This window comes from Dreissena polymorpha, chromosome 7 (genome assembly GCF_020536995.1).
Source record: "Dreissena polymorpha isolate Duluth1 chromosome 7, UMN_Dpol_1.0, whole genome shotgun sequence".
NCBI classification, from domain to species: Eukaryota; Metazoa; Mollusca; class Bivalvia; order Myida; family Dreissenidae; genus Dreissena; species Dreissena polymorpha.
The window spans coordinates 98971754-98989066 of NC_068361.1; the positions used below are offsets into that span (position 1 = coordinate 98971754).

A 17313-nucleotide genomic window follows, 5' to 3' on the forward strand; every position below is an offset into this window, starting at 1 on the left:
CACACTCACGATGTACACACACAGTTCTGCTGCTAAAGACACACCTGAAGCAGACGAGTGCTTGCAATTTTGTCTTAATATTATATTTTCACCAAATGATCTTGTCGGCAACTTTTTCAATAGCTGATATGGTCACCGCAATATAAGCGACTGGTATCGTCGGTTTTCGCACACGAGCATCTGATATTGTCAGAAACAAAAATTGCAAGTACCTGGTAAAACCAGTAAGTAAATGTTAATATCAGCAAATATTGTTTCTAAGTTGTCTTCAAGGGCTAGCCAATACAATATGAAAATATATGAAATGGTGATATAATATAGCACATATTGATTAGATTATAAATATAATATGTTTTACAATCTTAATGTTAAAACATGAAAGTTCATAGATATCGGCAACTGGCCCGGTTATCTATCTGGTACAACAGTGTTGGTAAATATTGCAAACGTCATATTATCATGATTATACTAACTTAAACATTAACCCATTTATGCCTAGTGCACTCTCCCATCCTTCTTAATTGGATCAATTTATTTCCAAAATTACGGATGTCTAGCATATTTATTTCTATGTTTAGAATATTTCTTACAGAAATTCCTTTAAGCAAACAGCGCAGACCCTGATAAGCCGCCGCATCATGCGGCGTCTCAACTGGGTCTACGCTGTTTGCCAAGGCCTTTTTTCTAGACGCTAGGCATAAATGGGTTAAAGGACGTGCATTTTGGAGTATATATTTACTATCTGCTTTAACTAAACTCCTTGGCTTGGATAAAGAAGCATATCACTTAACACAGTCTACGCGACAAATAAACTTCTCAAAACACTTTAAATAAAACCACAATATTCTATACACCGCACAGCACTACTGACAGTGTGCAGACAGAAGGGTTCAGAACGCGATAAAGCTGATTTTGCTTAAACCTTTGTCAGTCCAGTAATATGATCCTCGTTGTGCAGGTAAATTAGATCTCTCTCTTTGTCGCATGTTCCCGGTTTCAAGTGATAATAGGTTTGTGTCCTGCAGTTTAACTTGATAGAAGGGTTTGTAGTTTATCTTTTATACAAGAACGAGATATTACTCGCTGTGTATTTCGATCGATATTTCAAGACCTTAGAAACCAGAAGTTACTAACTGCGTTTGTCTTTAAAAGCAGTTGGTACATTTTTGTTTTTCCGGCCTTGAATGAGTACACTTGTCAAGGCCGTCTGGGTTTTGAGCCTCGATTGCATTCTGCACAGAAATTTGTCATAAATACCGATAAGACAATAAAACCACTTGCTCTATCCTCGTGTAGAAGGTTGTTATCAGTTGGAGTACTTAGACTTGTGATGTTTTAAACACGATGTTTTTTATTCAAATAGTTTAGCTACCAATTTATCTGCAACTTAAGAAACGCGGCTTGCATAGCCTGCGGTATTTGTTCACATGTAAATGTAACATAATATTAATGATTTGTTGAACCGACATGTTTTGTGAACGAAACACTTGGAATTGAATAATGGCAACCTTTGGTAAATCGTCAGGTGACGTACGTGGGAATAAAATGCGAACGGAACGCACCACCAGCAAAGAACTAGAATCGGGAAGTACGTCCGTAGATGACGAAGAAGAACCTCCGCTATCAGAACACGTGAGTAGGTCATTCACGCGGATCGATTCGTTGTGTTCCACAGTTTAAGTCATATGAAACATAATTATTCACGCGATACCGTCTACCAATGTCAAAGACAAGATATCAAATGCTTTGGTAAATAACAATCAAATTTAAATATTTTAAATTATTTATTAAAATACAATAATCGCATCTGTAATCACAAGCTCATCTGTTGTACAAGGAGGGAACATGTTTTTGTAATGATTGTCGAAAGCCTGTACATTTTTGCGATTCTAGATTAATCGAATTTGCTCCTTTAACAATTCATAATAGTACAGTTTATTATGTACCTATATATACCATTCATTTAGTATTCGAACCACTCGACCGTAAAATATGTTACAGTAATACCCATAGCTAAAACATACTAAAACAATTTCGTAATAATCTTTTGGGGTTAACTGATCATTTTGCAACTTACGTATCACAACCTTACTTAATTACGCGAGCGCTCACCCTCTTTCACACAGCTGTAAACTATAGTAAACGTATCGTCGTGTACAATACAGCGATATATTTGTATGATGATAACAGAATTAAACTGGAATGCTGACACTTGTATTGCCAATCGACTCGTCCAAAATCGGTATTTGAGCTGTGTTTTTCGTCCAAAGATATCAAGGTATTGTACAAAACGGTGTTAATAACATTAGCGGTGTATGTGTTGCTGGGGAATAGAAAACTGTTAATGGCAAAACTTTGATCCGTCTAATAGATTTTTTTTTGCAATAAAAACAACCCGCTTTCAAGAAAAGCAATATTGTTTGCTTCATACAAACATAGTGTTTCAATTAATAATTAAAGTAAAATGCTTATAAAAGAATGTAATGTTTAGGCCATACATAATTAATGTTTAGGTTCCAAACAACATAAAAGACATCTTCATTACCGACAACGAAGCAAAAGAAAGCTTATTGAAAATATATGGAAAAGTTATACAGATGATTAATGAACTTCCAAAAGAATTGTCAACTTTGTTGTCAAGGCTATACGGAGATGTATTATCGAAGCTGAAAATGAATGCCACATTAGTTTCAGAGAAATGCAAACTTGTTGTTGCAGGTAATAATAATCATGGTTTAACGATATATACTTACATATTATTAATATGTAAAAACTTACTGATCATGCATATAAATACCGTATGGTTTCGTTTAAATAAGAGAGAAATGTTCAAATGCAAGCATAGTCATCTTGTTATAACAATATTCTTTTAGCCACATTTTGTATCATATACTATTTGCTCGTTATCAAGAACGTGGGTAGTAAAGGATACTGTCTTGAACGTTACATTTTTAAGTTTTAAAATTTGAATTACAAAATTATACTGTTTCATGACAGAAACATTGACTGAAACAGAAAGTAACAATGCTAATTCATTTTTACAGGCGAGTCAAACTCTGGTATGAACAGTGTTATAAACACAGTTCTGGGATCCGAGATACTTCCTAATCCGCATGTACTTTCGCCAGGAACTATTTGTTGTGTGCATACAGTACCCTCTGACGTTGAAGGATATTTCTTGATTCAAATGACCAATGGATCGAGCGAGAGGCATTCTTATCCTAAAGTGCCGGGCGCGTTTCAAAGTCTATTGTCTGACAAAATGAAAGGGAACATATCCCAGCGCATTGAAACGTATTGCCATCTGCCAGTGTTTGGAAACACCGTAATTTTACACTTTATTAAACATATTATGTGTTTACTGTTATTTTACACTATTCAAAATGTATGTATTAATAAATATGCATGTATAACGAAAACTCAAACAGGTTAATGACTTCCTTTACACTATAGGATAGCGTTACAATTGTAAGTCATCCTGGAGGAGATAACATATTGCCGAAAGAGTTCATGGAATCGGTTGATGATGCTTCTATTCTCATTTATGTAGTAAACAGCGCATGCACAGATGGTATTCAAGAAAATAAGGTATATCATTTTCGGTCGACTTATAATTGCTTATACTAACACTACTTTGGGTGCACACTTCATATGTGTACATCTCTCATATAAACATATGAATGTTGTGTTCACAAATGTATAATAATATGAAAATGTCTAACATATTTAACCACATGCACTGGTTGATTAACAAATGGTCAAAATGAATTGATTAAATTAATGTGTATTTCAGTTGATGCAAATGTGCAAACAGCTACAGTCAGACGCACGAGTAGGCAATTTAAATAGCTTTGATCCAAAATGCATGATGTTTGTATGCAATAATTGGGATATTGTTGAGAAAAAAGAACGCTCCGATCCGGGTGCAGAGAATAGGATATGGAGAGAGATTGTTACGAAGATACAGAAATATTTCCCGGGAATTTCTGAACATGATCAAATTTACAAGTTGAGCACCACTGAGGCGAGTTATCTACATGTATTATGGAAAAATTGTTCTACGTTTTTAATTATAACAGACTATTTATGCTAAAATATTTAGTGTAAACCATTTCCAAAATATGTATGCCGATTGTATTGAGTTTATAATATTAAAGAAATAGAAAACCTCACCGAGGGCCCTATGGCAGAATAGTGACCAGCCAGGAAGTCCATATACTTTTTGGGGCTGCCTGGCTGGTCACTATTCTGCCATTGGGCCCTAAGTGAGGTTTCCTATTTCTTATATTATACCGAAAATTTTTGTGCAGATAAATGTCAATATAAATAAAAATTAATAACACAATATAAATTCCATAAATATTTATCAGTTACTATTGCTCGATTGGTCATTGTCGGCTCGGATACTACTTACATGTACCCCGGGTACTCTTAAGTATACTTTCATGTACCCCGGGTACGGTAAATATACTAATACGTACCCGGGAAATGTAACGCTAAATCGGTCGTTGTCGGCTTTTTGTTTTGGAAATTAATTATATTAACATTTATTTCAATTTTCTGTAAAATGGCCGCTATATTATCGAAACCCATACTCAAAAAGCATGTTGATGCAGTTTTTTAAAAGAGAAGTTGGTTTAAGATAATCGGTAGCGCGTTTTACGACATCGGATTTCGGGCGGGAATACAACTCGGGTACAGTCTAATATACCGTGTACGATTATGTATATTTACTGTACCCGGGGTACATGTTAGTATACTTAAGAGTACCCGGGGTACATGTAAGTAGTACCCGAGCCGACAATGACCAATCGAGCGCTTCATTTAATAATATGTACCGTATTATAGTTGTGTGCGAGTTGTCTCTCTGCGAAAGTTGGACACGGAAAAGTTCGCTTCTTTATACAAAATGCATTTTTATTGTAAAGCATTTCACATATTGAGAAACACTTTATATACAGATAACTGCTTATATCACAGAAAACTTGTTGCAAAACATTGATCCCAAATATTTTTTGTATTTTTTAAGATGTGATTAATAATAAAAAACACACTCGTGATCTGCCAAACGATTCGTTACTATTAATAATATGCACGGTATTATTGTTGTGCGCGAGTTGTCTCCCTGCGAAAGTTGGACACGAAAATATTCGCTTCTTTATACAAAATTCATTTTTATTGTAAAGAATTTCACATATTGAGATACATTCTATATAAAAAATATCTGATTTTATTACAGACAACATGTTTCAAAACATCGATCATAAATAGAAATAAAGCATTCCATTTATGTATATTTTAAAGATGTGATTTATAATAAAAAACACATAATTGTGACCTGCCAAACGAATCGTGCGTTTACTCTACGTATATGAGGCAAAAATCTCTCCGTTGTAAAACTTGCACAAATGTTACAAATAACCATTCTAGCGGGCACTATTACATGCGCGCGCATCTAGTCAGCGGGCGCTATTCTGAATAGCGCCCGCTGACTAGATGCGCGCGCATCTTTACCGGACACTATTCAAAATAACGGACCTGTGTAGTTTATATACGCAAAGAAGAAACAAATTGATGTGAGGTATAATATTTGTTAATGTTATATCTGTACATGTATTTATTATAAATTGAAAACGTTGTTGGCTTAGCGCTAAGGTCCAACTTCAATAGACAGTTATTTAACAATCCTCTTTTCGTTTATGCAAATAAGGCAAGCAGAAGCAGGCGTTCTGGAAATGTCATGAGCGATCGTTTCAAGAAAGTTCATGAAGGATTCCGGAATGTAATTCTTGCAAGTCAGAAAGGGAAACTTCAGAAACATTTCAGGTTATTTTTATAAGTGTGCTTACATAATTGTGGTCAATGTTATGATTTAAATAAAACCAAATAAGGTATACACGTGTTTATTTTAAATTACTTAAACATTCAATTAAACAAAACGTTTACCGAAGTTGTTGTCATAATGTGTTTTTATATTGCGTTGAATTAAATATTTAAATTACAAACCACTTAATACTCAATAATAGTGTTACAATCTAACCGCTTATATGACCGCATCCATATAATAAGTACTTATACATATCACACGTTTCTTATTGGTTCTCAGTTGGTTGGAAAGTCTGCTACAACACATTCGAAAACATGCTTTAGTAAGGCTACAGTTTGCCAACGATACCAGTAAGTCGAACGACGATGTGAAGCAAGCTTTTAAAAAGCTGCAGCGATTCATCGCGGAGTCAACAAAGGTACTTGCGCGGTGTTCGCTTCGAATTGGTTCATCATGTGAATGGTTTTTAAATTATTAAGGTGTACTTTACTATTGCTGAAAAACACACTTTTATGATTGTATATAGTGCACCGTTATATAGTTTTGTAAGACCAGCTGTATTGGGAGCGTTTGTTTTTCTGTATGTTTTACAGATGAAAGTGGATCTTAAGCAGCGAGCACGATCACGTTGTACGCAAATGGTGGTGTTGCTAGAAACACACCTGAAGCAACCAAGTGTTCATAGTGATATCAAGAGTCGATTTTATGCCAATGAAGACATGCCCCTTTCAGATGATAACATCGACGAAATCAGAGCCGAGGTGAAGAGGTTTATCCAGGGGCTGATATTAGAAGAAATACAGAAATGGGAACAAGACTCTAAACACTACCAACGCACTGTAACAATGATAAACGAGGAATTTGAAAAGAAATTTCAGTCTATGCGAGAAGAGTTTGAAGACGTTGAACGGCTTGTGCATATTGAGAACGAACCCGACAATGATTTCACAGGTCTGTTATGTCAAAAGTGCCCTTATTGGCTTCTTAAAATGTAAAAAATCTAGCATGAATAAACCATTTTTTTAACATCAGCAAAAGTAGTCATGTTCAATGCTAAAATAAGATTTTGCTAACTTTAGTCCATTTAGTTTGGAATAAATGTATTTATACGAAGCGGTAAATTAGTTTTGAGCTACATTATTGCTTGTTTCCGTTTTGATGTAATTTTATTTCTAAACCATTGATTGCTTTAGGGACTGATGAAACAACAGTTGATAACTCTTTGACAGCTGGTGAAAAGGCAATAATGGCGGTAACATCGCCTATATGGATTCCACTTGGCATAGTCGCCGCCTTGGTTGCCATCCCGGTTGTTATCGGATCATTAGTAAATGATGAAAGGAAATTGAAAGAATTTCGGAAAGACAGATCACCGTTTATGAACAAGTGGTTAAAGGATTCTTTGAAGGAATTCTTGAAAAGGAAATCGATTGACAAAACTGTGCTTGCAAATTACGTTTCCATCTTAACGAAACGAATAGATCAAATGAGTGCCCGTATTGTTTCAGAATCAGTGCAAGCAGACATGGTGCATTTGGAGTCCATTTTGAAGGACACGCGTGAATCAAGCGAGATTGTTGAGGATTTTACGGATATAAAGACCACCGTTCAAGATCATATTGCGTCATTGAGATTGTTCGAGCTACAATGTCTTGCCAGCGATACAGTAAACTGTGTTGACATAACTCGTGTTAAAGAAATCGGTACCGGACATTTCTCAGATGTTTATGCAGCTAAATATTTGAAGGAGGACGTAGCACTAAAAGTTATTAAAACATCATCCGCTTCGATGTTTACACATTTGGTCGAGTTAGAAATATTCAGGTATAAACAAATTATAACTGTAATTTTGCCTATGCAGTGTTTTAGTAAAGAATGTGGTCATAATATTAATTAAATTTATTTACTTTTAGTTTAACATTAAAAACGTTTCAATTTTCGTTCGAACTATGTGTATTTCGTGGCGCCTTTGATTTAACTTAATATTCTACAACAAAATTACGGTCGTGGTTTAAACAACGCAGTCTAGAATATAGCGCTATCTATATTGATTGATCTTGGAAGGCTATAAAGGTAATTTATGCAATACATATGAGGCTCATCAAGATTTCAATTACATTAAAGATACAGAAAATAGAATTTAAAAGGTATTGGATGACTCGTTGAAATTCAATAAAATTGAAAAAGGGTATAACTCTTCAAGTCAACCGTTAAATTACTATGTTACTATTACTATGAGATTATGTTCATCTTCTACAGGAGGTTACATCACGAGCACATTGTGAAATTCAAGGGAGTATGTTACACTGACATGTTGCCAGCTGTGGTTGGAGGCGGAAAGCGGGAGAAGCTGAGCAACTTTCGGTTGATGTTCCTGTTTGAACAATGTGACACCAACTTGGAAGATTATGTATTTAATAATCCTAAACTCCAGTGTGGGTAAGTTTATTTTAGTTTAAGTTTTTTTCCCAAGACATTTTATTACAAGACTGGACACAGATACATATACAAATACATATGCAACACAACTAAAGTCATGCGTTATCTATATCATTAGTCACGGTAAGTAAGTAACCGCCATAGAGATCATTACCAAGCGTTAGTTTTTAATAGAATTATTTCTTACGCTTACTATTTCTTGCTTGTATGTTAATTTTCAATCTAAACTGTGTGACTATATAGGGTGCAGAATCAGTTGGGTTTTCAGGGGTTTTCAGGGGTTAACACACGGGCTGGACAGAATGTAAACACACCGTTAAGATGCGAATTTCTTAAGTTATTGAAATTCATTTGCAAAAATCTTTAGTGCATAAAATACAGTTTTTCTGGTAGTGTGTGCCGATATCTTAAGGTATTAGAATAATTCCTTCAATACGTCTGAAATCGGTGACATAACCGTATTAATGAATGCAGTACACATAGAAGCAAATGATTTACAAGAACAAAATTACATAATGATCATGTTTTTATAATTTCTATAAACATCATTAAAATCTGTCTTTTATGCACTAGTTGCAATTCTTAAGAAACAATGTTTTAAAAAGTTATGAAAAACAATCACGACTTACCGGTTCCCACAAAGCCACGTGATCCTGCACCTTGCTATCTTATATTCGTATATTTCCCTGTTATTGCAGAAGTGGTGTTAAAACGTTTTGATATTGATCGGATCATTTTGATCGTTTAACAATTATCAAATGTTTGTCTTCGTTAAGAAATATACCACACAACTCCAGAGGTCAAGCATCCCAGTTCTTTGGCCGAACAGGACAGGCTGTTTGCTCTGCGATGTTGTTCATTCATGGGAGAGGCTATGCGCATAGGAAAATGCACCTGAGAGGCGTTTTGGTAAGACATCGCCTTTTAAACGCTATAAACTCTCAAACGGATACATACATGGACATGTTGTTGAGGGATGTTTATTAAAGATGTGAGCGCATTAAAAAGTGGTTTATAATTGTTTAAACAGGTTTACCACCTTACTTTATGCAACAAATCACTTTTTACACAGTTACAAAACGGAACAGTGAAGCTTTGCGGACCAACTTGTAAGCCGGACACGAACATAAATGATGGATCTAGAATTTTGGCTCCGGAAGTCATGGTACAAGGAAACATTGGTAAACACACGGATATATTCGATTTAGGTATACTGCTGTGGGAACTTTGGTATGGAAGGTAAGACAAAAATGTTAAAATGCTCGTATATTATATATATATATATATATATGTACATTTATATTTAAGTAAAATCCAGTCCTATAGCAATATAATATTTTAGAATACTTGTATCACGACAAATGACAATATATGTTTAAATTGTTTTAGCCCGAACTGAAGCAAATTATTTATAATCAAAGCATTGCAATCAAAAGGAAAGTCAATTCATTTTTTGTATGTTTACCACTTATTCTTGGCACTAACACTTGGCACTCATACTAGTGCTTGTCTATATTATTTATCCGTGAAAACGTTTGCTTACTGTGAACATGTTTTAACACAGAAATGCGCTGTGTGTTTTAATTAACGACTTCTTCGAATGTAGAAAATGTTTTAAATGTATACCAGCAAGGGAAATATAAGGTGATAATATTAGGCAATATTTTATGTGCCTAAAACGAGGTCGTTGTTTTGCGAACCGCAAACCTTTATCAAATATGTATTTGAATAGTCATTCTTTTACTTGTATTCGTCCTTTTATCTTAGACGGGCCGCGATAGATTTGAAAAAGATTCGATCTATAACCTGCAGACAGCATCCTGATTGCAATGCCAAGCACGCAATGCCGGAGGGTCTGGCACGTGGTGTAGAGAACTGTTGGGCGCTAAACCCAGAGGATAGACCTGGTGCCGGTCTGCTGTTGCAAGAAATGTATTCGATTATGTAACAATAGATGCTTTAAAGCTGTTATTGATGGTTTATGTCACGAGTTGATGCGTTACAACAACAACGGATACACATGCATATATTTTAGGTTTCTCGTTTGAAATAACATACCACAATACTGGTCTCGGATTGATACTTCGACACTAAATACCAAAACTACATCTTTAGTTGGAATGTGTTGATGTTATTATTAAAAGCGGCTTATGGGCACATATCAGACTGTGTGTTTTATTATGTGTTTATGTTTGTTTTACGCGTAAATGTACATCTTTTGGATAAGGCTACACTAGGGGTTTTGCTATATGAAGTTGATGACAATGCTTTACGTTTAAAGTATAGACTGTATATACATTAATATTTTTATACTGAAGAGTATAAGTTAATTTAAGATAACATCAATAATGCAAAAGACCTACAAAACAATACTACATATACAGTGTTTACAAAAAAGATTCGTATGAACGTACATTTTGTTGAACATATAAGAATGATAATGCAGAATTTTCAATGTCGTGTTTCTGTGCAAGTGTACATTACCAATAACGACAAAATACCAGCATAGAAATAAAAAAGAAACAAGTAATACTCTTTTCGCTACATTGAATCTGTGCACTTTGTTTTCTTTTTAAGAGAACACTTAAACAAATACATACGTGTACTGGTTTATCACAAGTCTGAACAAGATATGTGTCAATCGGGAACATTGCCCCCTGTTTCCAATTCCGTATCATTACTCCACATACGTACAAGATATGTGGCTTAATTGTTAGAACTACGTGTCGTTTTATGATAAATTCATTCTCTGAAGTAATGGCGATAAATGACATGCGTGTGTTTTGTAATTAATATGGGCTGAACAAGAGGTCGGGCAGGCCTTTCAATCGGTTAAATCGTTAATACTTTTCATTAATTGTTCCAATGAATGGTCTTGTTCACTTGTATGCTTAATTTTGTTTTGTATGTATTGTTATGAATTGTATATGAAACATATCACATTACATAAATACCCGACTGGAAGAAGGTATAAGATTTGTTCAATAATCCATATATTTTTAACTCTACATATGTTTTCATATTTGATCTTTGCATCTTGCATAATATATCTTGGTCACGTTACCGTACATAATTTACATCAAAACGGAAACTCATATTCAAGCAGAGTACACAATTTGTATTTACTTTAATATAATAAAACATGAATGTGTTTTGCCCATGTTTCTCTTATATATAATCGATATGCTAAAATGCATCGGCATTTAATAATCATACAATAAAACTTAATCAGATGCTGTTTTGACGGTTTTCAGAAATGTGAATGACAATTATCCACTGTCTTCATGTTATCCTGTCGACTCGTGTTAAATATTTTTATAAAATATATTTTTCTTGAGTACTTTTTTCGCCGCCAGTTTGTTTAACTAAAATGGTATTCATCTGCAATGTCACGTGAATTACTACAAGGAGTTACAATATCTTTCTTTCCTATGCAAGCGATTATCACTGAAAGTACTCGTTTGAATTCATAATGGAGGCTTGACATTCTTTGAGAAATATTTGAGAGTTTTAAGTGAGACATCACTATATCTTTCCTATTCAAACGATATATTACATTATTTGTACACTACTAAACCTGGATATTGAATTGTATGTTGCAAATAATGCAAATATTGCAAATATTGCAAATATTGCTTAATGCAAACTATTTTTGTGTATTTAAAAGAAATGTGTTTTTGTTAAAATTAGGATAATTTTTAAACACGTACGCAACCACAAATCATGTAGGCGATTTTGTTACATTTGTAGACCAATTTCTTTTCAATTACTATTGTTTTTCAGAGCATCGTTATAAACAACCCTTAGTATACTATTACTACTATCTTTCATTGTAAACCAGTGTTTTATTTTTCGGATGTGTATGTTGATATAAAGTGAATATCAGCCCAGTGCCACATAAACTGCAGCACAAAACGCATTGATTACTCTTTGTATTGTTTTACAAAATTAAAGGTAAATTCTTTCTTGTTCCTTTGATTTCGTATCTCCCCAAACATCGCAAGAATTTTTCAGCATTGTTGTTACAAATGCATCGAATAGTTGACAACATTTTTTACTAAAGATCAAAGACGGCGATTTTGCAAAATTGAACATTGAGGGATTTTAAGGCCTTTTCATTAAGACGTTCAATGCTGTTCACAAAGTTTCCAGTGTAATTAAAAGCAGCACGTATATAGTTGAAATCACGAAATACTTCTATTGTTGACTACTATAGGTCAATGTTTCGTTTGCCAAGAACGCCCAACGTTTTCAGAAAACCGTGTTTTGTTCATGTTGTATTTACAGTCAGACAATATGAACAACCATATGAAAATAAAAGATCTAATTATCGCTGAGTTTCTTTAGAAGTTTTACCTTTAATACAACAAAAGCAAAGTTAAATCATATATGGATAAGCATGCATCCAGGCTACACTGTAAATAAAGCTCAAAAGAGCTTACACCACAACCCCTTGTTGTAAACCAATAAAAAACTGAACTATTCAGAATAGGAGAGCATACCTTACCACAAGATTTGACTTTTGGGTACATGTCTTTAACAATTCTAATAAATTTTTATGTAGTAATTCACTTTGGTTAACATGTTTAAAACTGTAATTGATAATTCTATCGATAACTGTTTTAAACATTTTTAATGAAAGTACAATGCTATACTTAAAATAAAAACATGTCATCGTGTCCAAGTGTATGAAATAGAGCCTCATATTTTAATTGAGCAATTTCTGAACAAGATAATATAAAATAAAAATTTGGTTCGGATTTGGAACGCCCTTTACAAAATCCGAATTGCGCGCCCGAAATATTGTTTTGTCTGTACAGAACTTTTCAATGCGTTTATTTAGGACTGTCATAAATAGCTCAGACAAACAAGTGTAATACCAACGTCGCTTTTGTCGCTTTTTTGTAATGGTAATATAAAGCCTTCCGTAAAGCTTCTTGGGTAGTACTCCGAATTTAACATCATGTTTAAATATTGCATAAATGACTAGAAAGAACACCGAAAACCCTCTATAAAATACTCCTGTAAGCTTTATGAGGCTCGAGCGATTTAACTGCACTCTGTTTTGGCCTGGGGCGTAGCTCCAAGGCCATAGTAATGATACTAATTTCTGAGCCTATCCGAGTTGGCTGGCTGTCAAAAACCAAATTCCCCAAAATCCGATTTATCACTTATTTCGTGCACAATAAGAGTAGTTATTCGCAGATCTCAATAATCCGCCTTGTAAATACAAAACATCACTACATAACATGACAGTGTCATAAAAAAGGTAAAACATATAATTGGGGCAAAATTGCTTAGTATTGGCTACGACATAGTTTTTATTGTTTACATATTCATGCGATAATAAGTTCTTCACTTGACGGATTAGGCCTGAACGATACGAGTGTTTACGGAGAAAGTAAGAAGAATTTTTTTCTGATACATTTTTTGAAGACTTATATTTGGTATTTATACACTTATTTAAAAATATTGTTGATTTATTTTGCGTTAACAAGACATTTCAGAAAAAAAGAAAATATTAAACAAATATTCACGATCATTCTCGGAAATAGACCAAATAACCGGAAATGGTATTTCACTGCGCAGATCGAGCGCGCAAATCGAGCGTGAAAAGTTCTACGTGAGACAAAGTACACAATATGTACACCGTTCTTTATCAGGGTAAGTGGATTTTCGTTTGTATACACATTACAAAGGAAATATGAGTGTTTTTCAGATCTGTTTATTATGTAATAAAACGCTATTTTATGCTATTGAAAGTGATTTATTTGACGCCAACAATAACAGTTTTTTTGCGGCCATGTTGTTTTTTGTTGTATGTCTTTACCGCCTATGTAGACGAACCTCTACCAGATCTGTAGAGCTGAACAAAAGGTTATCGTTCCCACCACCAGTATCGCATAGTCCTCCACCGTATATGTACAATGTTGCATATACACAAATATTGTCTTTTCTTGCAGTCGCTGAGCTTGTGTACATAACCGCTAGGGTCAATCCGTATACATTCGGACAAAGGGAGAAATTCGGGCAATACTTCTTCCCCAGCACACTAAATCTAGCCCCAGGCCTTTAGCGCCTTCATCGCTTTGATTCTTAAGGGTAATCAGCTGGTCTAGTTAATTATTACACACCGATAAACTATTAAATGTCTACAAAATATTATGTTTTTTTTACTGTAACAGTTGAATTAATTATTAATTAAATTGGCAAAGTATAATTTAAATGTATCAAAAGAAATGACAGCATTGTCGGGATTCGGTTTACTTTTACAATAATATTACCGAAGTTTGTGTTTATATCTTTTCAGATGATAAATTTCTTTCTTTTGTTAAATATAGAAAATCGCCCACCGTTTTATTAATAGGTTCCCGACAAAATATATCAATATTTCGGACAATATTGTTAAAACGCGGTAACCAACCAATACTGCCTGACCGGAAGAACTGTGAGTGTTTTTATCGTAATTTAGATTATATTTTTGATCAGATTTCTGGCCAGTTATTAAACAAACAACGGTTTGTGGTCACTGCATTAATTAAATTGTTTAATAGTAAAATCATTGTGTAGAATGCCTTTCATTCATCAATTACAGTATAACCGTTATTCGAACGAAACGTGTAGTTACTAGAATTATAAATTAGACCATTCGCAATACATAGGAACGTAGATTTTCTAAGATTTATCAATGTCATACCGTTATTACTTTGAATATTATTGCCCGAAGCCCGTATGGGGATCAGAGTCATAGTCAGGGTCATCAAATGAATTGGTATGATGCACCGTCTTTTTTAATTCCTTTTGAAAAAAATACTCTCGAATTTCATTCTTATCATGGCATGAATATAACTTTTAAATCCACTTTTCCAGTCAAGCAAGTGCCATCAAATTGCACTTGTCCTTACCAAAAAGTTACTTGTTCTGAAATTAAAATGTACCTAAATATATTTGTTTTCAGTAAATAAAAAAAATATACATGGTAGCAGACCACGTCTAGAAGAGTGTTTTCTTATGTTGTCGCTAATAAGTTTACTGCCCAATAGTTTAACAAAAATACGACTAGAACTGCGTAATGAGGTTTAACTTCAGACAATATTTAACAATAAATGTGACGTTAATGAACGGAAAGGAAAGTGCCGTTGTAAAGTAAAACATATGGGAGCTAGCGACAATAGCGTTTTCAATTGAACTTTGCAATTTATCTCCCTTGCTAACAATACGGTTAACAATATAACTAAGTATTTTGCAAAGTAGTTTGCAATTTACTGTTTAAATTTCAACAGCATTATAAGTAAATTCCATTAAAAAAAACGCAAGCTTGTTTAAAGCTATTTCCTGGCTAGTCTGTAATGGATATAGATGACATTGAGAACTGTTTCTATCTTACTTTTTTTCATTTGTTCGGTCGTACTAGAAGATTATTGGTTTACTTGTGCGGACAAAAACAACGACTAGAACTGCGTAATGAATTTTGACTCGTACTTTATTATACAACACAATGTGACGTGAATAAACCGAAAGCGAAAATGACATTGTATAGAAAATATAGGACAACCAAAATATAATAGAACTGACGACAACATCGTGTTTGATTCAACTATGTGATTTATCTCCCTTCTAACAATACGGTTTGATTTATCTCTCTTGCTAACGGTTTAGATTATAAGCAAGTATTTTGCAAAGAAGTTTTCAATTTACTGTTTAAAAGTCTACATCGTTATAATTAAATTCCATAAACATCACAAGATTGTTTAAACCTATTTCCTGGCTAGTTTGTAAACTTTAAGGAAAGAGATGACATCGAGAATTGATTCTTCGGACAAGAAGATTATTGGTTTATTTGTCTGGACAAACATTTTATTTCTCCCACACAATCAGACAACTGTTAATGAAAATAAATGGTAGTAAATCAAGACTAATGTAGCTATTTATTTGTGCAAACATGAATTATATATGCGTGAATGAAAAAGGGGTAACACTTGGAGTAAAGTCAACTAAAGCACACACGTGTGTTAAAGAGAACCCTTGTTTGTCAACAAATCGGCCATACCCATGACGAAGTTGATAATTTTATATGTTGCAGTAACTTATAAAACATATCTTATTCATATTCAACTTTCAGCATTTGCTTAAAAGTATAATAATTTACATGGAATACATCATTGCAAACGATAGAAATCGGGCCCGAAATAGCTCATATTGCTCAGTTCATATTGCTAAGCAAAGCGATGACATTCAGAATTACCCAGTTTTACTGCATTATATGTCCCGTAATCGTTCATAGTTCATGGACGACACATAGTTACTAGCAATGTTCATTACTCTTAAATTACCGGTGTGTAGCCTATCATTCGATATCTCGTCATGCGCGTATAGCCAAGATGACGAGTTTTGCATTAACTGTCATTTTCTCGTGTCTCGCATGGGACAGGTCCGTCCCTCTCTATTTATGTTAATTTCTCTGCATTATGTAGGATAAAATATTCAACAACACTATATATCAGTTTCTAGTCCAATTTAATGTCTAAAATACTTAATATTTTCGATTATACAAATACAGTCTGATAGCTACATGATCGTATCTTTCTCGACCCGTACGCCTCCAAGTCTAAACGCAAACTGCTATTCCCCTCTAACATTTGCCCCATGAAACTCTGTTATGAATCCCATTGGTCAGTGTTCTATGCGTGTTTATTTCTGATTGGCTGAATTACAACCTAGGACTGGAGAGGTCACTATTCAAGTATGCACACGCTAATCAGCATTGTGATACCAATAAATTATTCAAATACAGCCCAAGGCTTGTGTCAACAGCATCGTAACCCCTTTGTTGTTAAACATACACCAGATCCAAATATTTAATCTTTTTGATATACTTGTCAATATTTCGTACATAAAGACAACCCAAATATTTCACTTAATTTCCTATCATAATGTGACATATATTTCAACTGTGCAAACAAATGATTTATATATGACAATGATCAAAAGTTCATAATAATCTCACAATGGAAAAAAAGTTTACATGACTTCTTCCAAGATCAGGA

The 17313-nt window shown here is 34.0% G+C and overlaps 1 protein-coding gene across 1 annotated transcript; it reads left to right on the top strand.

Annotated features, from left to right (window-relative positions):
• The first annotated feature begins 1266 nt into the window (after nucleotides 1-1266).
• On the top strand, nucleotides 1267-12598 carry LOC127837955 (uncharacterized). The gene is made up of 13 exons (XM_052365430.1): nucleotides 1267-1632; nucleotides 2514-2718; nucleotides 3045-3325; nucleotides 3454-3588; nucleotides 3794-4024; nucleotides 5711-5826; nucleotides 6107-6245; nucleotides 6421-6778; nucleotides 7021-7651; nucleotides 8087-8266; nucleotides 9043-9175; nucleotides 9339-9505; nucleotides 10034-12598. The coding sequence occupies exons 1-13, from the start codon at nucleotides 1501-1503 to the stop codon at nucleotides 10212-10214; spliced, it is 2889 nt and encodes a 962-aa protein (XP_052221390.1). The 5' UTR covers nucleotides 1267-1500; the 3' UTR covers nucleotides 10215-12598.
• The last annotated feature ends 4715 nt before the right edge of the window (nucleotides 12599-17313 follow it).